This window comes from Oncorhynchus kisutch, linkage group LG21, assembly GCF_002021735.2.
Source record: "Oncorhynchus kisutch isolate 150728-3 linkage group LG21, Okis_V2, whole genome shotgun sequence".
NCBI classification, from domain to species: domain Eukaryota; kingdom Metazoa; phylum Chordata; class Actinopteri; order Salmoniformes; family Salmonidae; genus Oncorhynchus; species Oncorhynchus kisutch.
In genome coordinates this window covers 38,256,591-38,280,599 of record NC_034194.2, presented here as the reverse complement: position 1 = coordinate 38,280,599, position 24,009 = coordinate 38,256,591, and the positions used below count along the sequence as shown (strand labels likewise).

The following is a 24,009-nucleotide window of genomic DNA, read 5'->3' as shown; positions in this document are numbered from 1 at the left end:
AGGTTTCCCTTGTCCCATCAGGATTATATGTGATCATTTTCTCAACTCAGTGGCTGTGTGTGTCCCAATAGCACTCTATTCTCTATGTAGTGTACTACATAGTGGATAGGGCGCCATTGGGATGCAGAACAGTGTCGTATGGGATATATTTACTGGATGATGTGCTGTGGAGAGGCTATATTTACTGGATGATGTGCTGTGGAGAGGCTATATTTACTGGATGATGTGCTGTGGAGAGGGTAATGGGTATATTTACTGGATGATGTGCTGTGGAGAGGGTAAGGGGTATATTTACTGGATGATGTGCTGTGGAGAGGGTATATTTACTGGATGATGTGCTGTGGAGAGGCTATATTTACTGGATGATGTGCTGTGGAGAGGCTATATTTACTGGATGATGTGCTGTGGAGAGGCTATATTTACTGGATGATGTGCTGTGGAGAGGGTAATGGGTATATTTACTGGATGATGTGCTGTGGAGAGGGTAAGGGGTATATTTACTGGATGATGTGCTGTGGAGAGGGTAAGGGGTATATTTACTGGGGGTTAACACAGCAGATCCAGTCTTCAGGATTCCCTTGTACACTAGTGTGTTCCTACAGCTGTCAGTGAGGGAAGAGAATAGTAGAGTGGAGGAGGGATGAGGGAGGAGAATAGTAGAGTGGAGGAGGGAGGGAGGAGGGATGGAGGAGAATAGTAGAGTGGAGGAGGGAGGGAGGAAAATAGTAGAGTGGAGGAGGGAGGGAGGAGAATAGTAGAGTGGAGGAGGGAGGGAGGGAGGAGAATAGTAGAGTGGAGGAGGGAGGAGAATAGTAGAGTGGAGGAGGGATGAGGGAGGAGAATAGTAGAGTGGAGGAGGGATGAGGGAGGAGAATAGTAGATTGGAGGAGGAAGGAGAATAGTAGATTGGAGGAGGAAGGAGAATAGTAGAGTGGAGGAGGGAGGAGAATAGTAGAGTGGAGGAGGGAGGAGAATAGTAGAGTGGAGGAGGGAGGAGAATAGTAGAGTGGAGGAGGGAGGAGAATAGTAGAGTGGAGGAGGAAGGAGAATAGTAGAGTGGAGGAGGGAGGAGAATAGTAGAGTGGAGGAGGGAGGAGAATAGTAGAGTGGAGGAGGGAGCAGAATAGTAAAGTGGAGGAGGGAGGGAGGGGAATAGTAGAGTGGAGGAGGGAGGGAGGGGAATAGTAGAGTGGAGGAGGGAGGGAGGAGAATAGTAGAGTGGAGGAGGGAGGGAGGAGAATAGTAGAGTGGAGGAGGGATGAGGGAGGAGAATAGTAGAGTGGAGGAGGGAGGGATGAGAATAGTAGAGTGGAGGAGGGAGGGATGAGAATAGTAGAGTGGAGGAGTGAGGAGGGAGGAGAATAGTAGAGTGGAGGAGGGATGAGGGATGAGAATAGTAGAGTGGAGGAGTGAGGAGGGAGGAGAAGAGTGGATTGGAGGAGGAAGGAGAATAGTAGATTGGAGGAGGAAGGAGAATAGTAGAGTGGAGGAGGGATGAGGGAGGAGGGAGGAGAATAGTAGAGTGGAGGAGGAATGAGAATAGTAGAGGGAAGGAGGGATGAGGGAGGAGGGAGGAGAATAGCAGAGTGGAGGAGGGATGAGGAAGGAGAATAGTAGAGTGGAGGAGGAAGGAGAATAGTAGAGTGGAGGAGGGAGGAGAATAGAATAGTGGAGGAGGGATGAGGGAGGAGGAAGGAGAATAGTAGAGTGGAGGAGGAAGGAGAATAGTAGAGTGGAGGAGGAAGGATAATAGTAGAGTGTAGAAGGGGGGAGAATAGTAAAGTGGAGCAGGGATGAGGGAGGAGAATAGTAGAGTGGAGGAGGGAGGAGAATAGTAGAGTGGAGGAGGGAGTAGAATAGTAGAGTGGAGCAGGGATGAGGGAGGAAGAAGGAGAATAGTAGAGTGGAGGAGGAAGGAGAATAGTAGAGTGGAGGAGGGAGGGAGGAGAATAGTAGAGTGGAGGAGGGATGAGGGAGGAGGGAGGAGAATAGTAGAGTGGAGGAGGGAGGAGAATAGTAGAGTGGAGGAGGGAGACGAATAGCAGAGTGAAGGAGGGATGATCTGAACAACAAATACAGTAACTGTCTCTTCATAGGGTCAACGGTTTCAGTTTGAAGAGCGCCTCCCTAAAAAGCGATTATGAAGAACTTTTGACAGTGTTTATTGATTTGTTTTAAGATTTGAATGCTAACTCACCGAAGGTACTGTAAGTAGTGGTGGAAATACTGCATGTGTCCTCTGATTCATTTGGCCCTCGAGTCCATCAACACATCCAGCTTTGACGTCCATGTTTAATCCTTCCTTGACAAACATAGGAAACATTTCAGACATTCAACAACATAAAGCAGAACACTGAGGTAGAACAACATATTAACAACAAAGGAATGATTCAAAACCAACATCATTCTAATAAAGTGGAGAACAAATATCATATTTTGTTTCCATCAGCAGTGGAAATGGAAAATAAATCACGCTGGTTACCCATCAAGTTGTTCATGACCAGGTGACACCATGCCCAGTGAGAGTTGACCAGGATAACCAGGTGACCCCAAGCCCAGTGAGAGTTGACCAGGATAACCAGGTGACACCAAGCCCAGTGAGAGTTGACCAGGATAACCAGGTGACACCAAGCCCAGTGAGAGTTGATCAGGATAACCAGGTGACACCAAGCCCAGTGAGAGTTGACCAGGATAACTAGGTGACCCCAAGACCAGTGAGAGTTGACCAGGATAACCAGGTGACCCCAGGCCCAGTGAGAGTTGACCAGGATAACCAGGTGACACCAAGCCCAGTGAGAGTTGACCAGGATAACCAGGTGACACCAAGCCCAGTGAGAGTTGATCAGGATAACCAGGTGACCCCAAGCCCAGTGAGAGTTGACCAGGATAACCAGGTGACCCCAAGCCCAGTGAGAGTTGACCAGGATAACCAGGTGACCCCAAGCCCAGTGAGAGTTGACCAGGATAACCAGGTGACCCCAAGCCCAGTGAGAGTTGACCAGGATAAGCAGAATAGGTCTGAGACCTGGTCATACTTTTGGGGGACCTTCTTCCTTATAAGGTGAAGCAGGCGGCCCAGGATCTGTCTGCCTGTGTCTGTTTCTGACAGCTGCCTGGCCTGCCTTGGTCAACCCCCCAGCACTGTGTATGCCTTGGTGTGTGTGTGTGTGTGTGTGTGTGTCTAAACCCCCATCAGCAATGGGTAGTCATCCCAGTAGGCAGCTGTTCCATTGACCACAAATGCTTTTTAAAATGCACTTCAACTTGGTAGACGTGATTTTTGTTTACCATTCAAAATGCCGTCTTTATCCATCACAGGCTTGTGCAGCCTAGCAGTGTGATAACAAAAAAAGTCAATTTAAGTGAAAAATCAAGCTAGAGGTATACAGTCTCTCACTTGTAGTGGTGGTTTTAATTTTTTTACCTTTATTTAACTAGGCAAGTCACTTAAGAACAAATTCTTATTTTCAATGATGGCCTAGGAACAGTGGGTTAACTGCCTGTTCAGGGGCAGAACGACATATTTGTACCTTGTCAGCTCGGGGGTTTGAACTTGCAACCTTCCGGTTGCTAGTCAACCGGTCTAACCACTAGGCTACCCTGCCGCCCCATGATGGCCCATTGGTATATGATGGCACATTTGTATATGATGGCCCATTGGTACATTCATTGCAAAGGACTTGCATTGTATTTTAGGGCCACCAGCACATGTTCAGTTCACGGCAACATTTTGACTTCACACCTGTTGTTTGGTTACTGGGACTGAGAGACTGAGAGACTGAGAGCAACTGTGGGGAAGGAACCGTGGCTTTAGACAAACTGCTTATCTGTTTTACTGTTTTCAAATAAATGTTCTTTGTGTCATAAAAACTATTAGTGGACATAAAAACAACAACAAACATACTACTGAACTGAATGACACTGAGGGAGGAACAAAATGGAGATCCTTGACAGCAGGCTAATTGTATTCTCAGTTGTCCCCTGTCCTTAACGCTATGTGATGGGATGTGTGTGCCCACGTGCCGTCTCTAACAGCTGCTGGCAGTACAGCAGTAGACAGAATGCACCGTGAGAGGCATATCAATCAAGAACAGCAATAGAAATATTACTCAAATCGATGTGTGTTTCTCACTGTAAATCACTGACATGGCACCATCAATTCTCTCTATACTCTCTGGGACAGAATTTAGATGCAGTTGGACATCTTGTTGAGCCGTGGTGGGAAAAGTACTGAATTGTCAGACTTGAGTAAAAAGTAAAGATACCTTAATAGAAAATGGCTCAAGTAAAAGTGAAAGTCACCCAGTAAAATACTACTTGAGTAAAAGTCTAAAAGTATTTGATTTTAAATATACTCATGTATCAAAAGTAAATGTAATTGCAAAAATATACTTAAGTATCGAAAGTAAATAATTTTAAATTCCTTATATTAAGCAAACCAGACGGCACAATTTTCTTGTTTTTGTCATTTATGGATCACCAGGGGCACACAGTAGGGATGACCAGGGATGTTCTCTCAATAAGTGAATGAATTGGACCATTTTACTGTCAAAATATAATGAGTACTTTTGGATGCCAGGGAAAATGTACGGAGTAAAAAGTACATTATTTTCTTTAGGAATGTAGTGAAGCAAAAGTAAAAGTTGTCACAAAAATATAAATAGTAAAGTAAAGTAGATACCCCCCCCCCCCCAAAAAACGACTTATGTAGTACATTAAAGTATTTTTTACTTAACGTACTTTCCACCCCTGTTGTTGAGTACGCTCTAAAGAATGACCACGTGAGATTAGAGCATGAGTAAGTCATGCAATTTGAAAAAGGTGAAAATAAGTATGAATTATACTGTGTTTTATCGGGCATTAATACTTATTTTAATTATAACTGAATTCTCAATTCAAATAGCTAAACAGTTTGCCATCTACTGCCATTCTGTGAATGTGTGTTACAATTTACTGCCAGGTGACATGGGTCTGTAACTGTGTTTTACAGTGTGTTGTCATTGACCGGCATTCCGTTGTGTGGTTGTGTTTTACAGTGTGCTGAGAGAGGGACCTGTAGTAGGGAGTGGGGCAGTTTGAAGGCAGATGAGGTCGTGCCGACAGTTTGTCACATAGTGTCAGCTCTATAAATATGTGAAGTGCTTTGGAAGTTTCCATGTCAGCACTAACCCTGTTGTTGTCCTGTGCTGCTACAGGTGTGTGGTGGTTGGGGGAGTGTGTGTGTGTGTGTGTGTGTGTGTGTGTGTGTGTGTGTGGCTACATTGCACATACTGTATAATGTCCTACTATCACCTGTCCTATTGTGAATTACATTCATATCAACACTAAACAGAGTAGTTTACAAGACTAGTTGAGGTGAGTTTTGGAGGAAGACCCTGAATGGTTGGTCAAATTTACCACCACACAGCTGAGGAAGACATACTGCACTAACCCTAAATCACCAAACAAAATCAGGGTGGAAGACAACTGATGAAGGCATTTTTGACAGGACACAACAGCGAGCTAATAGCTAGCCTAGAAGTCATGGGGGGAGTTTAAATATATGACTGACAAAAATAGCATTTATTTCATTATATTTTTACACTAACTGGAGAACAGAGCCATCTTCTGCCCAAAACTCCACCAAATATCCTGTGTAAAAAAATAAAATAAACATTTCTGCATTGCATTTGATATAATATGAAATATGCATTGAACCCATACAATGTATTTTTTTTCATGTCTATTTTACAATTTATCTGAGCAAGATGCAGTGCTCCCTTTTGCAAATGAACGTATTTCATTGGCTGAGGCGATGTTAGCAACCTCAAAGCGTTTCCACAGCAACAGGAGACATGGTGGACGAAAAGAAAGAAAGTTATCCAACTGTTGATACGTATTCATCTAAATGTTTTTTTCTTTCTTTTCGTGACAGCGTGTATATTCTGTCAAATGAGGATGGTCCCCCTGCGGCTGAGCCTACACTGCAAGATGGGACTTTCCAAATTGTTGGAACGATCTCTAACAACGAGGGGAGAATCTGCATTAGAATGTTATTTAGTGAGTATTTATACAACGGGTGGGTCTAATTCTGAATGCTGAATGGTTAAAATCACATTCCAGACAGTGTCTATTCAAGCAATAAGGCCAGAGGGGGTGTGGTATATGACCAATATACCACAGCTAAGGGCTGTTCTTAGTGTCTGGATAAAGCCCTTAGCCGTGGTATATTTGTCATATACCACAAACCCCCGAGGTGCCTTATTGCTATTATAAACTGGTTACCAACGTAATTAGAGCAGTAAAAATAAATGTTTGGTCATACCGTGGTATACAGTCTGATATACCACGGCTGTCAGCCAATAAACATTCAGGTCTCGAACCACCCAGTTTATAATCCACAAGTTACCACCAGCTAAATCTGACGTTAAAATGCCTATTTACTCTGTTCCATTTGACTGCGCAATCCACGGTCTCGTCATCCCAGTCAAGAAAACGTTGTCTCGACCCTAACAACACCTGTGCCAATATATCCTCCAAACACCGGCTTCTCAGGCATAATTATTTAAATAAGCCACTATACAATATTAGTTTAACCACACGTCATCATTCAGCAGTATGCAATGACATGCAAATGTCAGTTTGTAAACAATTTCCTGAAAACAAATGAAGCTAGGCCTATCATTGACATGTCTTCCCAGTCACAGACCTGAGACCAGCTGCTGCCAAGCCTGTTGAAATGTGTCAGAAACAGCAGAGCTGATAGTTGAGGCAACAAGGGCCATTTCAGGCTAGGCTAAAAAATATATACAGGTTAAAATATACAGGTTAATATACAGTTCATTTGCATACTGTATACTGCATGGTCTGTAGCAGGGTTTCCTCAAGCCTGGTGCACGTTTTGATTTGGATTTCTTCCTAGCACTACACAGCTGATTCAACTAACCATCAAGCTTTGATGATTTGAATCAGCTGTGTGGTGTTAGGGGAAAAAACAGAACGTGCACCGAGTTTAGGAAACGCTGGCCTATATCCACAGTAAGATGACGCCGCCTCCTCCTCTTCTTCTTTTATTCTACAGCGTTTCACTCAGATACTGAGTTTTGTGGCTCGAAAGATATCCATCTTGATATCATCAGTCATGACCAGGGCGATGAGCAAGCCAGCCGATCCTGTAAGTTTTGTATTCAATTCTATGTAATTTGTGTGTACAACATTTCAAAACGCTTTCCTATATTTCTTTACATACCTTCGCTTTCTGAACCTCAGAATGATCCAGAGATTCCTCTGATAGTGGACATCATCCTAACTTCAAGGAGCACACCAACACAGAGAATGTTGCTCAAACTGGGCAAAACTCTCATTATAAACTGGGTGGTTTGAGCCCTGAATGCTGATTGGCTGAAAGCCATGGTATATCAGACCATATACCATCGATATGACAAAACATTAATTTTGATTGCTAAATACATCAGAAACAAGTTTATAATAGCAATAAGGTATTTGTGGTATATTGCCAATATACAATGGCTAAGGGCTGTATCCAGGCACGCCGCAAAGAACAGTCCTTAGCCGGGGTATATTGGCCATATACCACACCCCCTGTAGCCTTATTGCTTAAGTATAATGGGCTGGGCAAACGTCATCAACAATTGCAAAAACAACTTTTTATTTACCATTCAGGAAAAGTCCAAGCTGTCCAGTTATGTGGTGGCGTGTGTCCAATATAGAATGGAAGAACCTTCTGGACTTCTTCAAGGTACAATATACATTATGTGGTGGCGGGTGTCCAATATAGAATGGAAGAACCTTCTGAACTTCTTCAAGGTACAATATACATTATTAGACTATCGAGGCTTCGATGGACATTTTCTCACTGTTTTTCTGTCTCGACTCATCCGGGTGTATTGGCTTGGAGTTTGCAGGAGTCCCTGTTTTTGGGCATAAATATTATCCGTACCATTTGTCGGCGACCTTGCAGAGTTTGTATTTTTCTATGGGTCCATTCCATTATGTTAATGTTCATTTACTTCTTATTCAAGGAAATCTGCCAGAATTGGGGTGAAGAAAATACATACACATCCTACAATTACTGTTTACCTCAGTCTATCTACAAGGGTTATCCAGAATGTTATCGACCACAAGCCAGAAGACACGTTATTCCATCGCTGTGGAGGATTCCAAGTACACTGGAGGATATTGTCCCATGTGGCTCAGCTGGTAGAGCACGGCGCCTGCCTTCGCCAAGGTGTGGGTTTGATTCCCATTGGGGACCCGTATGAAAAAAGGCAGTGTATTCATTCACAACTGTAAGTCGCTCTGGCTAAGAGGGTCTGCTAAATGACTGAAATGTTCAAATAATATATATATTTTAATCATAAGCTAAGCCAGACATATCTATGATCATTAAGTGTATTTGTAAAATTGTTGCATTTCTTTATTTGAAATAGATGTGTAGATTTAATTGGTTGGTGTTTTCTGTATAGATAATAAGGGGTGGGAGCCTAGCGGTTAAGAACGTTGGGCCGGTAACCGGAAGGTCGCTGATACGATTCCCTGATTCGATTCCCTGAGCCAACTACATGAAAAATCTGTTGATGTGCCCTTGAGCAAGGCACTTAACCCTAATTGCTCCTGTAAGTCTCTCTGGATAAGAGGGTCTGCTAAATGACTCAAATGTTCGGTCCATGGCAGATCAAGAAAGTCCTCCTCCGAGGAGGACTACCTCACTAAGGCTCTGACGGTATGTCTAATTTGATCCCTGTCTCAGGTTTAGGAAATCTAATTCAGAAATGACAATGGTCAGTTGGAGCATATCTTCACTAGCCTGGTCCCAGATCAGTTTGTTTGACAGTCTTGACAACTCCTATGGTCGACGATGGGAGGACATTGGCAATACAGCAGTAGATCTGGGACTGGTCTAAATTCAGTTTGACCCATTAAAAAAAAAATATGCACACATGTGGATTACTGGAGTGTCAATTTGTGGATATAACCAGTCTGAAGGATACCTTCAATCTCCTGGGTATCCGAGGCTGGAATTGTTGATAAAGGAAGAAATCAACTGAGTGGTGGAGGAATACAAACTGTCAACTTCTAGTGAGTGGTTCAGCTGCAGTATTAACAAAAAGCTGTCCAGCATCAGTTTATAATATATGTATTGTAGGAGTACAGGTTTGTAGCAAGTACACAGCAATGAGTGTACCATGGTATTATTGCCTTATACCCATATTCAAGCCAGACATAGAATATTGTGCTGTTTGTTTTCCAATCAGTCTGTCTGCTGGGCCCTCCAGCGGCAGGGAAGAGTACTGTGGCAGAGATAAACATTTGTGTAAACATTTAAGATGAAGTTCAGAGCTTATCTACGAGGTGACACCTCTGGTCAGTAAAAGACAGCACTACTCAAATTATCTGTCGTTCCCAAAAAGCGTGGCTCTTATTTTCTGATAACAATTCTGAACTATACATTTAAAATACCTGTGTGTCAAAACCATGAAAATCCAATATGCAGAAATGTGTTTTGCACATTTTTGAAAGGTAGACTCAGCGGAATTACGTGCACATTAGGGGCAAGGAAGATAATACAATGAGCGAGATGTAAAACCTCTCTCACACAGTATCTGCACTGGTTCATAACGTGTGGAAACAAAAACAGCGTAGAAGTTTAGCCTCGCGCTTCAACGCTATTAGTTGTTGCGGACATTGACTCACTATGCGGTTTACTTTGTACGTTTTTGTATTTAAGACTCAGCGATATGACGTAGATGCAAAGATAAATGTATCAAATATATTTCAAGAGGAGGCTATGAGAAGGGGTTGAGCGGGAGAGTGAAGAGTCAAAAGCAGTTCAAGTTCATGGAAAACGTCAGTGGCGACCTGGGCGATGACCAATCATATCGAGTGGTTCGCATGACGAGTTTGACGCTGCGCGACCCATCGCTGGTGATTTTCTTCTGCAAAGAGGGAAAATAGAAATACTAGGATGGAATGTAAGTAATTACACGAGTCATGCAAAAAAATCTTAGTTAACGTAGATTAACTTTGACATGCGTAATCGTTAATTTACGAAAATCGCTCAATAGCAAACTAGCTGACATTAACCAGCTAGGTAGCTTTATGGATTGTAGTTCTGGTTGTTTAATGGTTTTAGGGACTCCTGAGAAAACCAGCAAACTTGGCTTTCGTCTTGTGAAACAGTGGATGCAAAGAATCTATGAAAGCATTTACAACAAATTGAATGTACAATTTTGTACATAAAAATACCTGTATGCCCATGGATGTGTAGCTAGCTATGAAACGTTATCCGATCTGTGTATGGACCCTAAAATGTTTGGTATGAATATTAGTTCAGAACCTAGCTATGACCCTCAGCTATCAGCCTGTTGTATCGACTTAAAACAGTCTGAATGAACCCTATGGGTCGAGTAGAATATAAACGTTTTGCCAATGATGCAAGTCCTATATACACATGCAGTTATTACCAAGCATGAGATCCTCACATTGTAGCCTGTACATTGAATACATTCACTGATTCATGTACTCCAAATTGGCAAATAAAAGGTGCGTTTCAGCTATGAATATCTGAGACATTTCAGTCATATCCAATACCAGGAGTATCAAACTCCATTATTAGAATGATGCTGTGTATGTATGACAATTATTAACATCCAGTGTTTTTCCAATCCAGGTCCCTCAATGGTTACACATTGTAACTATGCAATAGACTAGAAACTTTAGTTAAAGGTGGATTTATAATTCATATATACAGAAACAGATTTTTTAAATTTGATTTAAAAACAGTACACTACACTTCCTTTGCATCATGTAACTACTATACAACTAGTTCATCTCAATAGCAAACACTTCTTCTGCATTGATCTGATAAACACAGGATAGGTGTAGTTGGTCATCAAACGAGACTTCATTTCAACCAGTAGAGAACGTGAAACGCTTTACTGAAAGTTCATTATCCAAGTGTTATAAATACATGCATTATAAATGTAATATATGCTAAATAAAAATGTTCAATCTGTACTTCAATGCACATCTGGCGGCCACATCTGGCGGCCACTATAAAAACAGATGAAAAGGAAGTTGGGGAGAGGTATGAGAGAGACAAAGTCGTAAGAAGAGAGGAACAGGGAAGACAGCATATGATTCATGAATTACAGGGTTACCCTAATATTCTCTGTTTATCACAGATACATAAGTGTCTCTGGCCATGTCTCCGAACAGCCTCGGGCACCCAGTTTATCCTCTCACATCAGAACCTACCTGGAGACGAGAGATGTGTGTAATTGTTCTCAATATGGGCGACTCTTGAAAGAGCCTTTTTTGTTTTTGTACAGGCAGCACCCTCACCTGAAGTAGAAATCAAAAGGAAAAAAACCTGGAATTGAATAACTGCAGTTGACATAGCTAAGTAAATGGAAGAATACTCTTATTGCAATGTGGATGGCTCTTAAGAGCATTTGGTTGTGCATAGTGTAGTCTATGGTGTTGACAGGGAACAGCACCCTCTTTGAAGGTGGTGAAGATCTCCCGCACATGGATTGCCTCCTGTGCTGAGTTGTTTGCCCCCATCCTTGAAGCATCCTGTAGACCTCTCCTCTGGCACACGGCGGCAAGCTGTAGATCCCCCTCCTGGTCCTCGTGTCCATTAAGTTATGCAGGACACAGGTAGCCTTGACACGCCTGAAGGCCCTCAGGAGGCAGTCCCAGATGGCCCTGGTCACCAAACCTTGCAGTGTAAAGTTGGCTAGATAGCTAGCTAGTTACGTTAGCAGCTCATTTGAGTTAGACTGCACTGTAGCTAATAATATAGTTTACACTTGAAATGGATTTACTTACTTGAATAGGTTCTCGCAGCCATGTGGACGATTGGAAACAAGGCAGCAAAGTTTGTCACCAGAGCGGTTTAGAGCATATTACCATTTACCTGTGAATAAAGTAATGAAATGGAGAATGGATTAAACTCTTTACTCATTTAAATAACCAGACCTTCTTACAAACTTGCTATGCTGAATTCTTGAGATGCACAATCGAACGTGCTGCTATATGCTGCCAGCACGCCCAGAAGTGAGCCACTCTGGGGTGGTTGAAAACAGAAATGTACCATGTGCTAGTGTACACACACGAGTGCTATTACCATGTGCTAGTGTACACACACACACACACACACACACACGAGTGCTATTACCATGTGCTAGTGTACACACGAGTGCTATTACCATGTGCTAGTGTACACACGAGTGCTATTACCATGTGCTAGTGTACACACACGAGTGCTATTACCATGTGCTAGTGTACACACACACACGAGTGCTATTACCATGTGCTAGTGTACACACGAGTGCTATTACCATGTGCTAGTGTACACACGAGTGCTATTACCATGTGCTAGTGTACACACGAGTGGTAGTATGGTAGTATGCGTTGTTCCTGAAAGCATGTTTGTAGATTTTATTTAGGCTTGTTGCCTCGTCTTATCGTGTTGGACTTCATATTATTCAGATTGTTTTTGTTTTTGTAACATTTGTGAAGCGGAGTTGGTGGTTTCATAGATGTCATTATTCTTGTAGGTCGCCACAAGGAGTCGCTAGAGCACGATGAGAATCAGGACATCCCGGGCCGGTCAAACCCTCACGACGCTGGGCCAATTTTGCACTGCCTCATGGGTCTCCCGGTCGGTTCGAATCCGGGTCTGTAGTGACTCCTTAGACTGCTGCGCCACATAGAATGTGGAAGATGGTTCTGAAATAGTTTGACATGCTGGAGACTCACCCAGAACACAATTGGTAAGGCTAGAATATAATACTGATTTAGCCAAAGCATTTCAAAACCAATATTCAACCTAATTATCAGAACCAGTGTATAGTAATTGTAGTAAATTGATTGAATAGAACTTAAGGCATTGAGAGAATCTTTCATTGTCTGTCAGTGGTGAACAATGCGGTACTATGATGGAGATCACCAGTCTGGTGGGGCATCTCCGGAACTACGGACCCGTTTTACACTCCCTCATTAAGCAGAGGTCCACCCAACCCAAAAAAATGTTGTTCTGTGACCCAGAAAACAGAACTGCAACATGTCAGTAACACTATGTAGCTAACGTTATGGATATGAATACTGTGTGATTCAAAACTTGTAAAAGAGCATACGTTCTCTTTAAATCAAAGTTATGATATTGATATTTGGCATCCAAATCACAGTGCATCTTGGATAATTTACCTAGCATCACTTCTGTTTCACCTTGGTTACTTTTGTTTCCACACTGGTGCACAGAACTGTGTGTGTTCGTCCTTGCATCAGCTCAAGCGACACGTTGCCTTCACTGATCCAGATGAATCCCGAAACGAGGACATATATTTTGTCTGTGTACAGTAGTTCTCAGTTGGAGATTTTGGCAGCTGTATTTATTCTACAAGAGCCACCATTGCTCTTGCCTGCTAGCCAAACTAAAGAAAAATATGTTTGCTAGTGTAACCGATGTGAAATGGTTAGCGGGGTGCGCGCTAATTGCGTTTCAATCAGTGACGTCACTCGCTCTGAGCCCTTGCTCGGGGAGAGGGACGGAAGCTATGCTGTTACACTAGCTAACGTAGCTCTCAATCTACTAAGGACCCCACAGCTAAATAAACACTTTTCTGGCATCCGGAAGAAAAATATATATAGCATGTTTAGCTTCTTAACTTGTATTATTTGGGGATTCCTTCGGTCTGGTAAATGCATTGCTTTCTGCAAGCAAGGACAACTGAACATGTGGAACAATTGTAACCGAGATGTAACATGGCAACCTCAATGTTGCTCGTTAAAATTACACAAAATGCGCTGCTTTCAAAATCAACCGCATTGCGCAACTTTTACAAATTTGAAGCCACAGTGTTCATATTGGTAAAACGTTGACGTTTTGCTTCCTGGGTCACAAAACGCCTTTTCTGAAGCCTTTGGTGGGTGGCCCTTATATAGGCTCATCTCCCCATTGCTTACTTCTATCCAGTCCTCTCAGATCTGTGAACTCTTAAAAACACTGTATACCATCGAAGAGTGGGCCACCAGCAACAAACCATAGAGCTGTAGTTGTTTAGCCGAGTTGTGTACACACACGTATGTGTATATTTAGAAAAGTCATGTGACTGAGGTGAAGAGGCAGGAGCTTCTGGAAGCTCGCCCCCCCCCCCCCCTCCCTGAGAAACTACAGGATGCCCTCTCACTGAGGGCACAATGGAGTGCTGCCAAGCCAGATGACCCTGTAGACTCCCTGGTAATGTTGTTCCTTTTTTTATTGAATAAACTTTATTAATCCCACAAAGGGGCGGCAGGGTAGCCTAGTGGTTAGAGCGTTGACTAGTAACCGGAAGGTTGCAAGTTCAAACCCCCGAGCTGACAAGGTACAAATCTGTCGTTCTGCCCCTGAACAGGCAGTTAACCCACTGTTCCTAGGCCGTCATTGAAAATAAGAATTTGTTCTTAACTGACTTGCCTAGTAAAATAAAGGTAAAAGAAAAAAAGAAAAAAAAAAGAGATCTGATTTTTCACCAGAAAGGCACATACAGAAACATGCATATATCAGGGTGGCAGGTAGCCTAGCATTGGGCCAGTAACCGAAAGGTTGCTGGATCAAATCCCCGAGCTGACAAGGTAAAAATCTGTTTTGCCTCTGAACAAGGCAGTTAACCCACTGTTCCCCGGTAGGCCGTCATTGTAAATAAGAATTTGTTATTAACTGACTTGGCTAGTTATATTGAAAAATATATCACACCAATATACGGAGCGCTGGTGAAATGAGTTAGATAGTGAAGAAGAAGGCTACTACCTCCATTGTATAGGTTGCACTTCAACAATAAATGGGATTTGTTGTCAGGTACCAATACGTGAAGTAGCTAGGTCTACAGTAAAGTAGTCAACTGGAGTGTTTATTGAAAATAAATCAATGATGTGTTTGTTTCAGATGGAATATCTCCTCCGGAAGAGTTTACAAGACTAGTGTGATGTGGTTACCACTCCAAACATCTAGGACACCTTGTCGACTGGTATTTAAATGTTTTGTCCTGACAGTGTTAAGACTCTGTGTTGATCACGTCTTGCAATACACCTTGTTTATTTTCCCCATGAGAGATAAACATGCATTCCTCTAGTTTGACTCTTGAGTTTTTGTAAAGATCATATTCATGAAATGTAACTACAACTAAATGGTACATTTTATGAAGAAAATGTGCACTTGCCTCAGCTACTACCCTAGCACGTGACATAATCCAATTACAAACCCACAGCGTTAGAATTTTTTCAATGATTTCTAATTGTTTACTCCATGTGTAACTCTGTTGTCTGTTCACACTGCTATGCTTTGTCTTGGCCAGATCGCAGTTGTAAATGAGAACTTGTTCTCAACTAGCCTACCTGGTTAAATAAAGGTGTTCTCAACTAGCCTACCTGGTTAAATAAAGGTGTTCTCAACTAGCCTACCTGGTTAAATAAAGGTGTTCTCAACTAGCCTACCTGGTTAAATAAAGGTGTTCTCAACTAGCCTACCTGGTTAAATAAAGGTGTTCTCAACTAGCCTACCTGGTTAAATAAAGGTGTTCTCAACTAGCCTACCTGGTTAAATAAAGGTGTTCTCAACTAGCCTACCTGGTTAAATAAAGGTGTTCTCAACTAGCCTACCTGGTTAAATAAAGGTGAAATAAAAATACATGTAAAAAACCTTTATGATAGCCACATCAGCATTTACATTTGTTAGGGGTAAATACATTTATAAGTGACCTTGTCCGAGAGAGAGATTTACACATTTATCAAAACAACAGGATAAGCCTAAAAAAAAGTGTGAAAACAGCTGGGCTATAGAGCCCCACAGTGAAGGTGTCATAATACCCATAAAACCTTGTGGTCAAACAGGGTATCGTGGCAAAATTACAAACTCAGTGCTCCGCATGTACAAGTTTAAAGCTTTACAGCACATTTCCACTGTCTTTCTCCCATATGAGAAGACAGTGTTTTCCTCTTGTTTCTTAGTAGCTTGGTCACACAGCCCAAAAACAAAGAGCCTCAGAGTGACCACACTTTTTTGGTCCATTCTGTCCTTTCCGTATCTTTCAAGGGCACAGCTGTGTGGAGATACGAAGAGAACAGAGGCTAGTTTGAGGAGCAGCGATATTTCTATCAGCAGAAACGAGTAACACTTATCACTTGTTTGTACGCCATGTTCCCACCATGGTCACACACACACACACACACACCTGCTAAACTCCCACGTAGACAGAGGTTGTATTTTCCTATAAAGGCTGAGACCCGATTCTTGTTTGAGGGGCTCTTAACTCTGCAGTGTTGTTGAGTGGATCGTTAACTAGCTTAAAAATGTGCAAATCTTATAATAAAGATTGATTGTTTGAAGAAATTATAAAGTCTCTCACTTGGTTAGAATTTCACAGACAAGAGAAATGGTTCCAATAATTTCCCCCCCCTATAAAAGGGATTTTTAGAAACACTTAAAGGGCTTTGTTTCATGTAGGTTTACCCCGGCGTGAGGTTTTGATTACCTTGTAAATCTCTCTAGGACAAGGTGACCTATCAATATATTCAGCTCTTTACGCCCAGATTTTAAAATGCTAATTGGAATCAAAGTAGATATCATGCAAAACTACAAATCCCTGGAATCATCCTGCACGTCATCTCTAGCTGACACCGTTCCCTAACAGGCACATTTAAAGATCCAGCAGCCAATTCATTCATTATTACATTTAGCTAAATGTATAGTTAATCCAGAGATGTTTACCTTTGCCTCGATTCAACAGCCTCGTCTAGATAATCATGGCATTTTGTATTTCTTTATGATAGCCACATTAGCAGCTAATTACAATTTCATTTGTTGGGGGTAGAGAGATTTACAGTTATTGAAAACATCAGGGTAAGCCTACACAAAACACAGGCCCTTAATTTAAATGTTTGTAGAATCCCCTATGGGAAAAACGAATGATGGGAAAAAAACAAGTGGAACCCTTTCCCTGTTTGACTGCTAGGATTATGGGTATTATGACTCATACTGTGGTACTCTATTCCAGGTAACAGTGACGCTGAGATTTAGATTTTTCACTTTAAAATGTTAAACTAAAACCAACGATTGCGAAACTTAACCATAACTATGCACAAGGACTACTTTTAACAAAAATCACATTTACTTGAGCAGTGGAAATACAAAGTTTAGTAACAGAATGATGGCACAAACCATCCTTCTGTTACCAAACTTTACATCTGCACTCTTCAAGTGAATGTGTTTTTGTAAAATTGTTAAGTAATCCTTCTATACCCACCTACTAGATATTCAAATACATCTATTGTTTAGTACAAAAATGAAGGCTATGCAGCAGATGAGTTATACTGTATATATTAGACTCAACCCCCTGAAGGTAAAACAGAGTACTACTGTGTAATTACTAAATAGACACCCTCCTAGGGTAAGGATGAATGATAACTCTACACAGAGTACTTACTACACATAACTCACAATTAGCTCATTCATCGCCCCTCTCCCCCGAAACTATTCCCCAGGTCGTTGCTGTTAAGGAGAATGGGTTCCGTAAATTTACCTGGTAAAATAAAAATTTCCATCTATTTTAAAAGACTACAGTTCCCATGTGATAAAAGTGTGCTCTACGGTATGACGTTAACACAACCCACTCACGGTGCGATTTTTACCGCACAGCTTGAACACGCGCCATGTTTAGAGGAAACAAAAGGTGTAAATCCCATTGCTCGGTTGCTGGTTAAATAACATAGCTATCTTTTTTTATTTTTTATAATAAGAAACGAGTATGAGAAGGGAATTTTGGGAAGGCTGATTGGACTTGCTGGAGGTTGTTTCAATGGCTCTGTAAGTATCTCGTTACTTTGGACAGATATGTGTTTGGAAAGGGGATTGGGCCTACCGATGCTGGCGAGCCAGTTTGGCAAGTATTTATTTTTGGTAGCGGGAAATAGTATAGAAACAATTGAGTATTAGCTAGTTACAGTAGTTATCGTTAGTACGGGTCTGACTTTCAACCCAATGCATTCAAGCGTTCTGGGCAAGTGAATTTGCAAACGACTAGTTAGCATTTCCAGGACTTAGCTGCCATAATAAAACACGTTAACCAACGTTAGCTTTGTGCTATGTTTGCGCCATCTAGCACGTAGCTGACGTTAGTTGGTAAATTGTGATTCGGTAACCAATTAACGTTAGTTAGCTACGTGTTTTCTAGTGACAAAGTGAAGTGTAAAGTTGATATTTGTAAATTTGTCGTTTGCAAACTTTTAGTTTAAAGGTTAAATGCAAACAAAGACAATGTTACGCTACTGTTACTACTCTAATTCGTTTATCTTTTTCGCAATTATGTTAAATATATTTGTCAGATACAGCTAAAATATAATGTGTTTTCATTGCCAGTTAGAGAAAGTTGGCTGTTCAGGGTTAGTCTTGTCCACTGCCATTTAGGCGTAACTCTTACATGCTGGTTTAGTCCACCCACACCGGACACGCAGGTTGAAATATCAAAACCAACTAAATTAATTTGGGGACAGGTCGAAAAGCATTAAACATTTAGAAATGTAGATAGCTAGTTTGCTGTTGCTTGAACTTTTTTTTATGGGATATAAACAATGGGTTGTCATTTTACCTGAAATGCACAAAGTCTTCTACTCCGACAATTAATCCACAGGTAAACGTTTGTTTTCTAGTAATCTCTCCTCCTTCAGGCTTCTTCGTACTTTATATAGCAGTAGGCCACCAACTTTAAGATGCATTACCACCAACAACTGGACTGGAGTGTAGATCTCAGTTCGACTTTCAATCACCCACGTGGGTATATGCTCCTCAAAACCAATGAGATCGGAGAGGAGGGACTTGCAGCGTGTCAAGTGTCACAAATAGAACCAAGTTCTATTTTAGCACCTGGCTATTCAGACGGACGTGAGCAGTGTGGGTGCAATGATTGAATAGCATGCATGTTTACATTTATTTTGTGACACGAGCGGTGTGGTCAGCATGTTATGTTTTGGTTTGTAAAGTTGGTTGCCAACCTTCATATAAAGTCCTGAAGAAGAAGAAGCCTGAAGGAGGATAGATTGCTAGAAGCAAACTGTTTTTAACCTTTTGTCTGTGGATTAATTGTCGGAGTAGAGGACCTTGTGCATTTCAGGTAAAATAACAACTGTTTATATCCCAGGACAAATTAGCTAGCAGCAGCAAGCGACCTGTCCACAAATTTAATATAGTTGGTTCAGGGTTTGTTTTGATATTTCAACCTGCGTGTCCTGATCGTGTCTGGTGTGGGTGGACAAAACCAGCATGCGCTCGATGGCGGACACATGCATGCCTCGTCTGGTCAGCATGTTAGGCCTCTGTGATGTCATGTCAACATCAAACTATAACATTACAGAAGGTCACTAAGGACTATGTCCTTGGTGGCTCTGTTCAGTCAAAACATTCTAGATAATATGAGGCATGACATCATCAGAATCCATTGAGAAACTTCTGTGTTTTTCCCCAGAGTCCAATATGAAGATTTATAGCTATGTCTGTTTTTCTCTACCACCACAACCACAGCAGGCAATGTATGCTAGGGAGTCAGTATAGAACTAACTTTAAACGACACACTACACGCAGCATTTGTATGTGCTGTGATGCCGTCAGGCTCTTTCTGTATGAGTTGTGTTGATGTGTGGATGTTTCTTCGTACAATACCAAGATAAATTCCTAGTAACATTTGTTACATGGCACATACATTTATTCAGATCACAAACACGCCTGTCCTGTCCTGTTTTCAGTCCAACTGCTAACCAGGTGTTGTTGGGTCGGGAGACTCCCAAGCACTATGGGATCACTTCTCCTATCAGCCTGGTCCAAGCTAAGGAGGCTGACCTTGTCCTCACACACAGGCTGACTGAGGCCCTGAAACCGTACGGGGTGTTTGAAGAGGAGCTGGAACTACAACGCAGGTAGGATGGTTGTCACTAGTAAATGGTCATGTTGGAATGGACACAAGTTATATCAGCTAGTGTCAAGGCCTATGCGGAGGAGGAGAACTTTATCCAATATCTTGCCAGTACATCATATATATATAGACGGCCTACAATGGAATCGTGGGTTAACTGCCTGTTCAGGGGCAGAACCTTCTTTTTTTTTTACCTCGTAAGCTCAGCGATTCGCTCTAGCAACCTTTCGGTTACTGGCCCAACGCTCTTAAATATTAGGTTACCTGCCGTGGTTATAAAGTGACATACTTCTATAGTTATGATATATTTTTTATTTTTATTTTACTTTTATTTAACTAGGCAAGTCAGTTAAGAACAAATTCTTATTTTCAATGACGGCCTAGGAACAGTGGGTTAACTGCCTGTTCAGGGGCAGAACGACAGATTTTTACCTTGTCAGCTCGGGGGTTTGAACTTGCAACCTTCCAGTTACTAGTCCAACGCTCTAACCACTAGGCTACCCTTCCGCCCCAGGGTAGCCTAGGTATTTGGCTTTGCTGCTGTTACAATTGGCTCATTCATCCCACTTCCTCTCCCCTGAAACGATCTATAATGTCTGTCCTATATCTGAAAGATAATAGAAATGTGTACTTCCGCTCAAAAGTTTGCGCTCACCTAGAAATGTCCTCGCTTTTGAAAGAAAAGCACCTTTTTTTTGGGGTCCATTTTAAAATAAAGTCAAATTTATCAGAAATAGACATTGTAGACATTGTTCATGTTGTAAATGACTATTGTAGCTGGAAATTGCTTTTTTAAATTTAAATAATGGGATATTTACATAGGCGTACAGAGGGCCATTATCAGCAACCATCACTCCTGTGTTCCAATGGCACGTTGTGTTAGCTAATCCAAGTTCATCAATTTCAAAGGCTAATTGATCATTAGAAAACACTTTTGCAATTATGTTAGCACAGCTGGAAACTGTTGTCCTGATTAAAGAAGCAATAAAACTGGCCTTCTTTAGACTAGTTGAGTATCTGGAGCATCAGCATTTGTGGGTTAGATTACAGGCTCAAAATTACCAGAAACAAAGACATTTCTTCTGAAACTTGTCAGTCTATTCTTGTTTTGAGAAATGAAGGCTATTCCAGGTGAAAATTTGCTAAGAAACTGAAGATCTCGTGCAACGCTGTGTACTACTCCCTTCACAGAACAGCGCAAACTAGCACTAACCAGAATGGAAAGAGGAGTGGGAGGCCCCGGTGCACAACTGAGCAAGAGGACAAGTACATTAGTGTCTAGTGAGGCGTCTTTTTCTCAAACAAGTCCTTAACTGGCAGCTTCATTAAATATTACCCACAAAACACCAGTCTCAACGTCAACAGGGAAGAGGCGACTCCGGGATGCTGGCCTTGTAGGCAGAGTCCTTCTGTCTAGTGTCTGTTCTTTTGCCCATCTTAATCTTTTCTTTTTATTGGCCAGTCTGAGATATTGCTTTTCCTTTGCATCCCGGCGTCGCCTCTTCACTGTTGACGTTGACACGGGTGTTTTGTGGGTAATATTTAATGAAACTGCCAGTTGAGAACATTGATTTTCGGGTTGTCTCATAGTCGGACAAACACCACTCTAGCTCTGCCACCTCGGATGCAGCATCAACGGATGTGGTGGATGGAGACGCATCCAATGCAAAAAATATATTTAAAAAAGATATATAATATAAACAATGCTGAAATCAAATTAGCATAATAAAAATAATCCCCCCAAAATACACCAGTTTAAACTAGAGATATATTTGTTATTATGCTAATTCAAATCAAATCAAATCTAATTTATTTATATAGCCCTTCGTACATCAGCTGATATCTCAAAGTGCTGTACAGAAACCCAGCCTATAACCCCAAACAGCAAGCAATGCAGGTGGAGAAGCACCTGGAGAAGCACCTGCAGGTGGAGAAGCACTAATTACATTTCAGCGGGGGCGTGAACATCGACGACTAGGGGGGTTAAATGTCAAAGTACCACAGACTTCCTCTAAATCATGCCTTTTATTTTCCATAGAATACACGTGTTAGGAAAACTGAACACACTGGTGAAGGAATGGATCCGTGACGTCAGTGAGACGAAGGTATGATTTTACATTCAACCTATAAGATAGTTCTCTGATACAGCAAGGGGTCTGACAGTTCTCTGATACAGCAAGGGGTCTGGTGATAACGTCAAATGGCTCAGTCCCAAATGTAGTGGGTCACTTTTGATCAGGACTCTGCACTATAAAAGGGAATAGTGTGCGATTTGGTATGCAGTTGTATAATATTTGGTTGATATGACAACCGCATGGCACTGTTACCTACTGTGATGCAACAGTTTTTAAGGATTGTATGTACGGATTATTTTATTTTCTCCTAGAATCTGCCTGCCTCGGTGATTGAGTCTGTTGGAGGGAAGATATTCACATTTGGGTCGTACAGGTTAGGAGTTCACACTAAAGGTACATGTTATGTCCACTTTTCACTACAAAAGTTACATTAAGAGTTGTTGTCCGACAGGAATGCTAGTTTTCAGTTCAAAACATTTTCCTGTTTGGTACCTACTGAACACGACTACCAACCACACAGGTTCAAAAGTCCTGAAAACATATGACCACAGAGTTTTACATCTAAACAAGGTCTTCTGTCCTCGTCTTCTAGGGGCAGACATTGACGCCCTGTTTGTGGCTCCTCGGCATGTGGAGAGAACAGACTTCTTCTCCTCGTTCCTGGACAAGCTGAAGGAGCAGGAGGAAGTCAAGGATTTGAGGGTGGGCATTGTATTGGTAGAGTGAGACTTGTGTTGGTAGTAGGTGAGAGTGAAGTGGGTATTGGTAGAGGTAAAGATTCATACCCAAAAAATTAACAAGGTGCAGACTGTTCATGAACTTCTGTCTTTATTTTCCAGGCTGTTGAGGAGGCATTTGTCCCGGTGATAAAGCTGTCTTTCGACAGCATTGAGGTGTGACATTTCAACATATTTTTTTTGTTGTTCATGATTTCTTTATACGCCTAAAATGTGAACATTTGCATTATTGCAAGGAAACCATGCAAAACTGGTTCTGTACATCCAATATTGAGATGTACCACTTTAAAAAAAAAAGTGTCCATGAACTGTTTGTTGTGTATTTCTAGATCGACATCCTGTTTGCACGGTTAGCTTTGCAAACAATCCCGAAGAATCTGGACCTTCGAGATGACGGGCTGCTGAAGAACCTTGACATCCGCTGCATTAGGAGTCTCAATGGTAACACTGAGCTCTTTGTATCCTCTGAGCTTGGGTCCTGATGTGGTTCAGTTGGGGAAAGTGTGGTGTTATCAGCACCAGGGTGATGGGTTCGGTTCCCGCTGGGGTCACAGATACTAAAATGTACAGTGTATTCGGGAAAACTATTCAGACCCCTTGACTTTCTCTACATTTTGTATTACAGCCTTATTCTAAAATGTATTAAATTGTTTCTGCCCCTCAATCTACACGCACTAGCCTATAATGACAAAACATTTTTTTTGTTAATTTATTTAGAAAAAAATGCATATCACATTTACATAAGTATTCAGACTCTTTACTCTGTACTTTGTTGAAGCACCTTTGGCAGCGATTACAGCCTCAAGTCTTTTTGGGTATGATACTACAAGCTTGGCACACCAGTATTTGGTGAGATTCTCCCATTATTCTCTGCTGATCCTCTCCAGCTCTGTCAGGTTGGATGGGGAGCATCGCTGCACAGCTATTTTCAAGTCTTTAAGTTCGAGCTCTGGCTGGGCCACTTAAGGACATTCGGAGACTTGTTCTAAAGCCACTCCTGCATTGTCTTGGCTGTGTACTTAGGGTCGTTGTACTGTTGGAAGGTGAACCTTTGCCCCAGTCTGGGGTCCTGAGTGTTCTGAAGCAGGTTTTCATCAAGGATCTCTCTGTACTTTTCTCTGTTCATCTTTCCCTCAATCCTGACTAGTCTCCCAGTCCCTGCCGCTGAAAAACATCTCCACAGCAGGATGCTGCCACCACCATGCTTCACCGTAGGGATGGTGCCAGGTTTTCTCCAGATGTGACGCTTGG

At 41.9% G+C, this 24,009-nt stretch overlaps 1 protein-coding gene and 2 long non-coding RNA genes across 3 annotated transcripts in view; 2 read left to right on the top strand and 1 right to left on the bottom strand.

Annotated features, from left to right (window-relative positions):
- The first annotated feature begins 6,965 nt into the window (after positions 1-6,965).
- LOC109881281 (uncharacterized) lies at positions 6,966-9,239 on the top strand. Its single transcript, XR_002253825.2, has 3 exons — positions 6,966-7,153; positions 7,663-7,738; positions 8,022-9,239. It is a non-coding gene; the product is annotated as an uncharacterized LOC109881281 (long non-coding RNA).
- A 1,475-nt stretch (positions 9,240-10,714) lies between these two features.
- Positions 10,715-18,785, bottom strand: LOC116356242 (uncharacterized). The gene is made up of 2 exons (XR_004204729.1): positions 18,630-18,785; positions 10,715-11,920 (listed from the first exon to the last, which is right to left on the bottom strand). It is a non-coding gene; the product is annotated as an uncharacterized LOC116356242 (long non-coding RNA).
- LOC109881279 (poly(A) polymerase alpha-like) overlaps positions 17,665-24,009 on the top strand; it is a 28,697-nt gene continuing 22,352 nt past the window's right edge. The window contains exons 1-7 of the mRNA XM_031800884.1: positions 17,665-17,848; positions 19,780-19,950; positions 21,985-22,051; positions 22,333-22,414; positions 22,614-22,723; positions 22,861-22,914; positions 23,088-23,199. Coding sequence (XP_031656744.1) covers positions 17,841-17,848; positions 19,780-19,950; positions 21,985-22,051; positions 22,333-22,414; positions 22,614-22,723; positions 22,861-22,914; positions 23,088-23,199 — 604 coding nt within the window. The 5' untranslated portion in view covers positions 17,665-17,840. The remainder of the gene's footprint in view (positions 17,849-19,779; positions 19,951-21,984; positions 22,052-22,332; positions 22,415-22,613; positions 22,724-22,860; positions 22,915-23,087; positions 23,200-24,009) is intronic.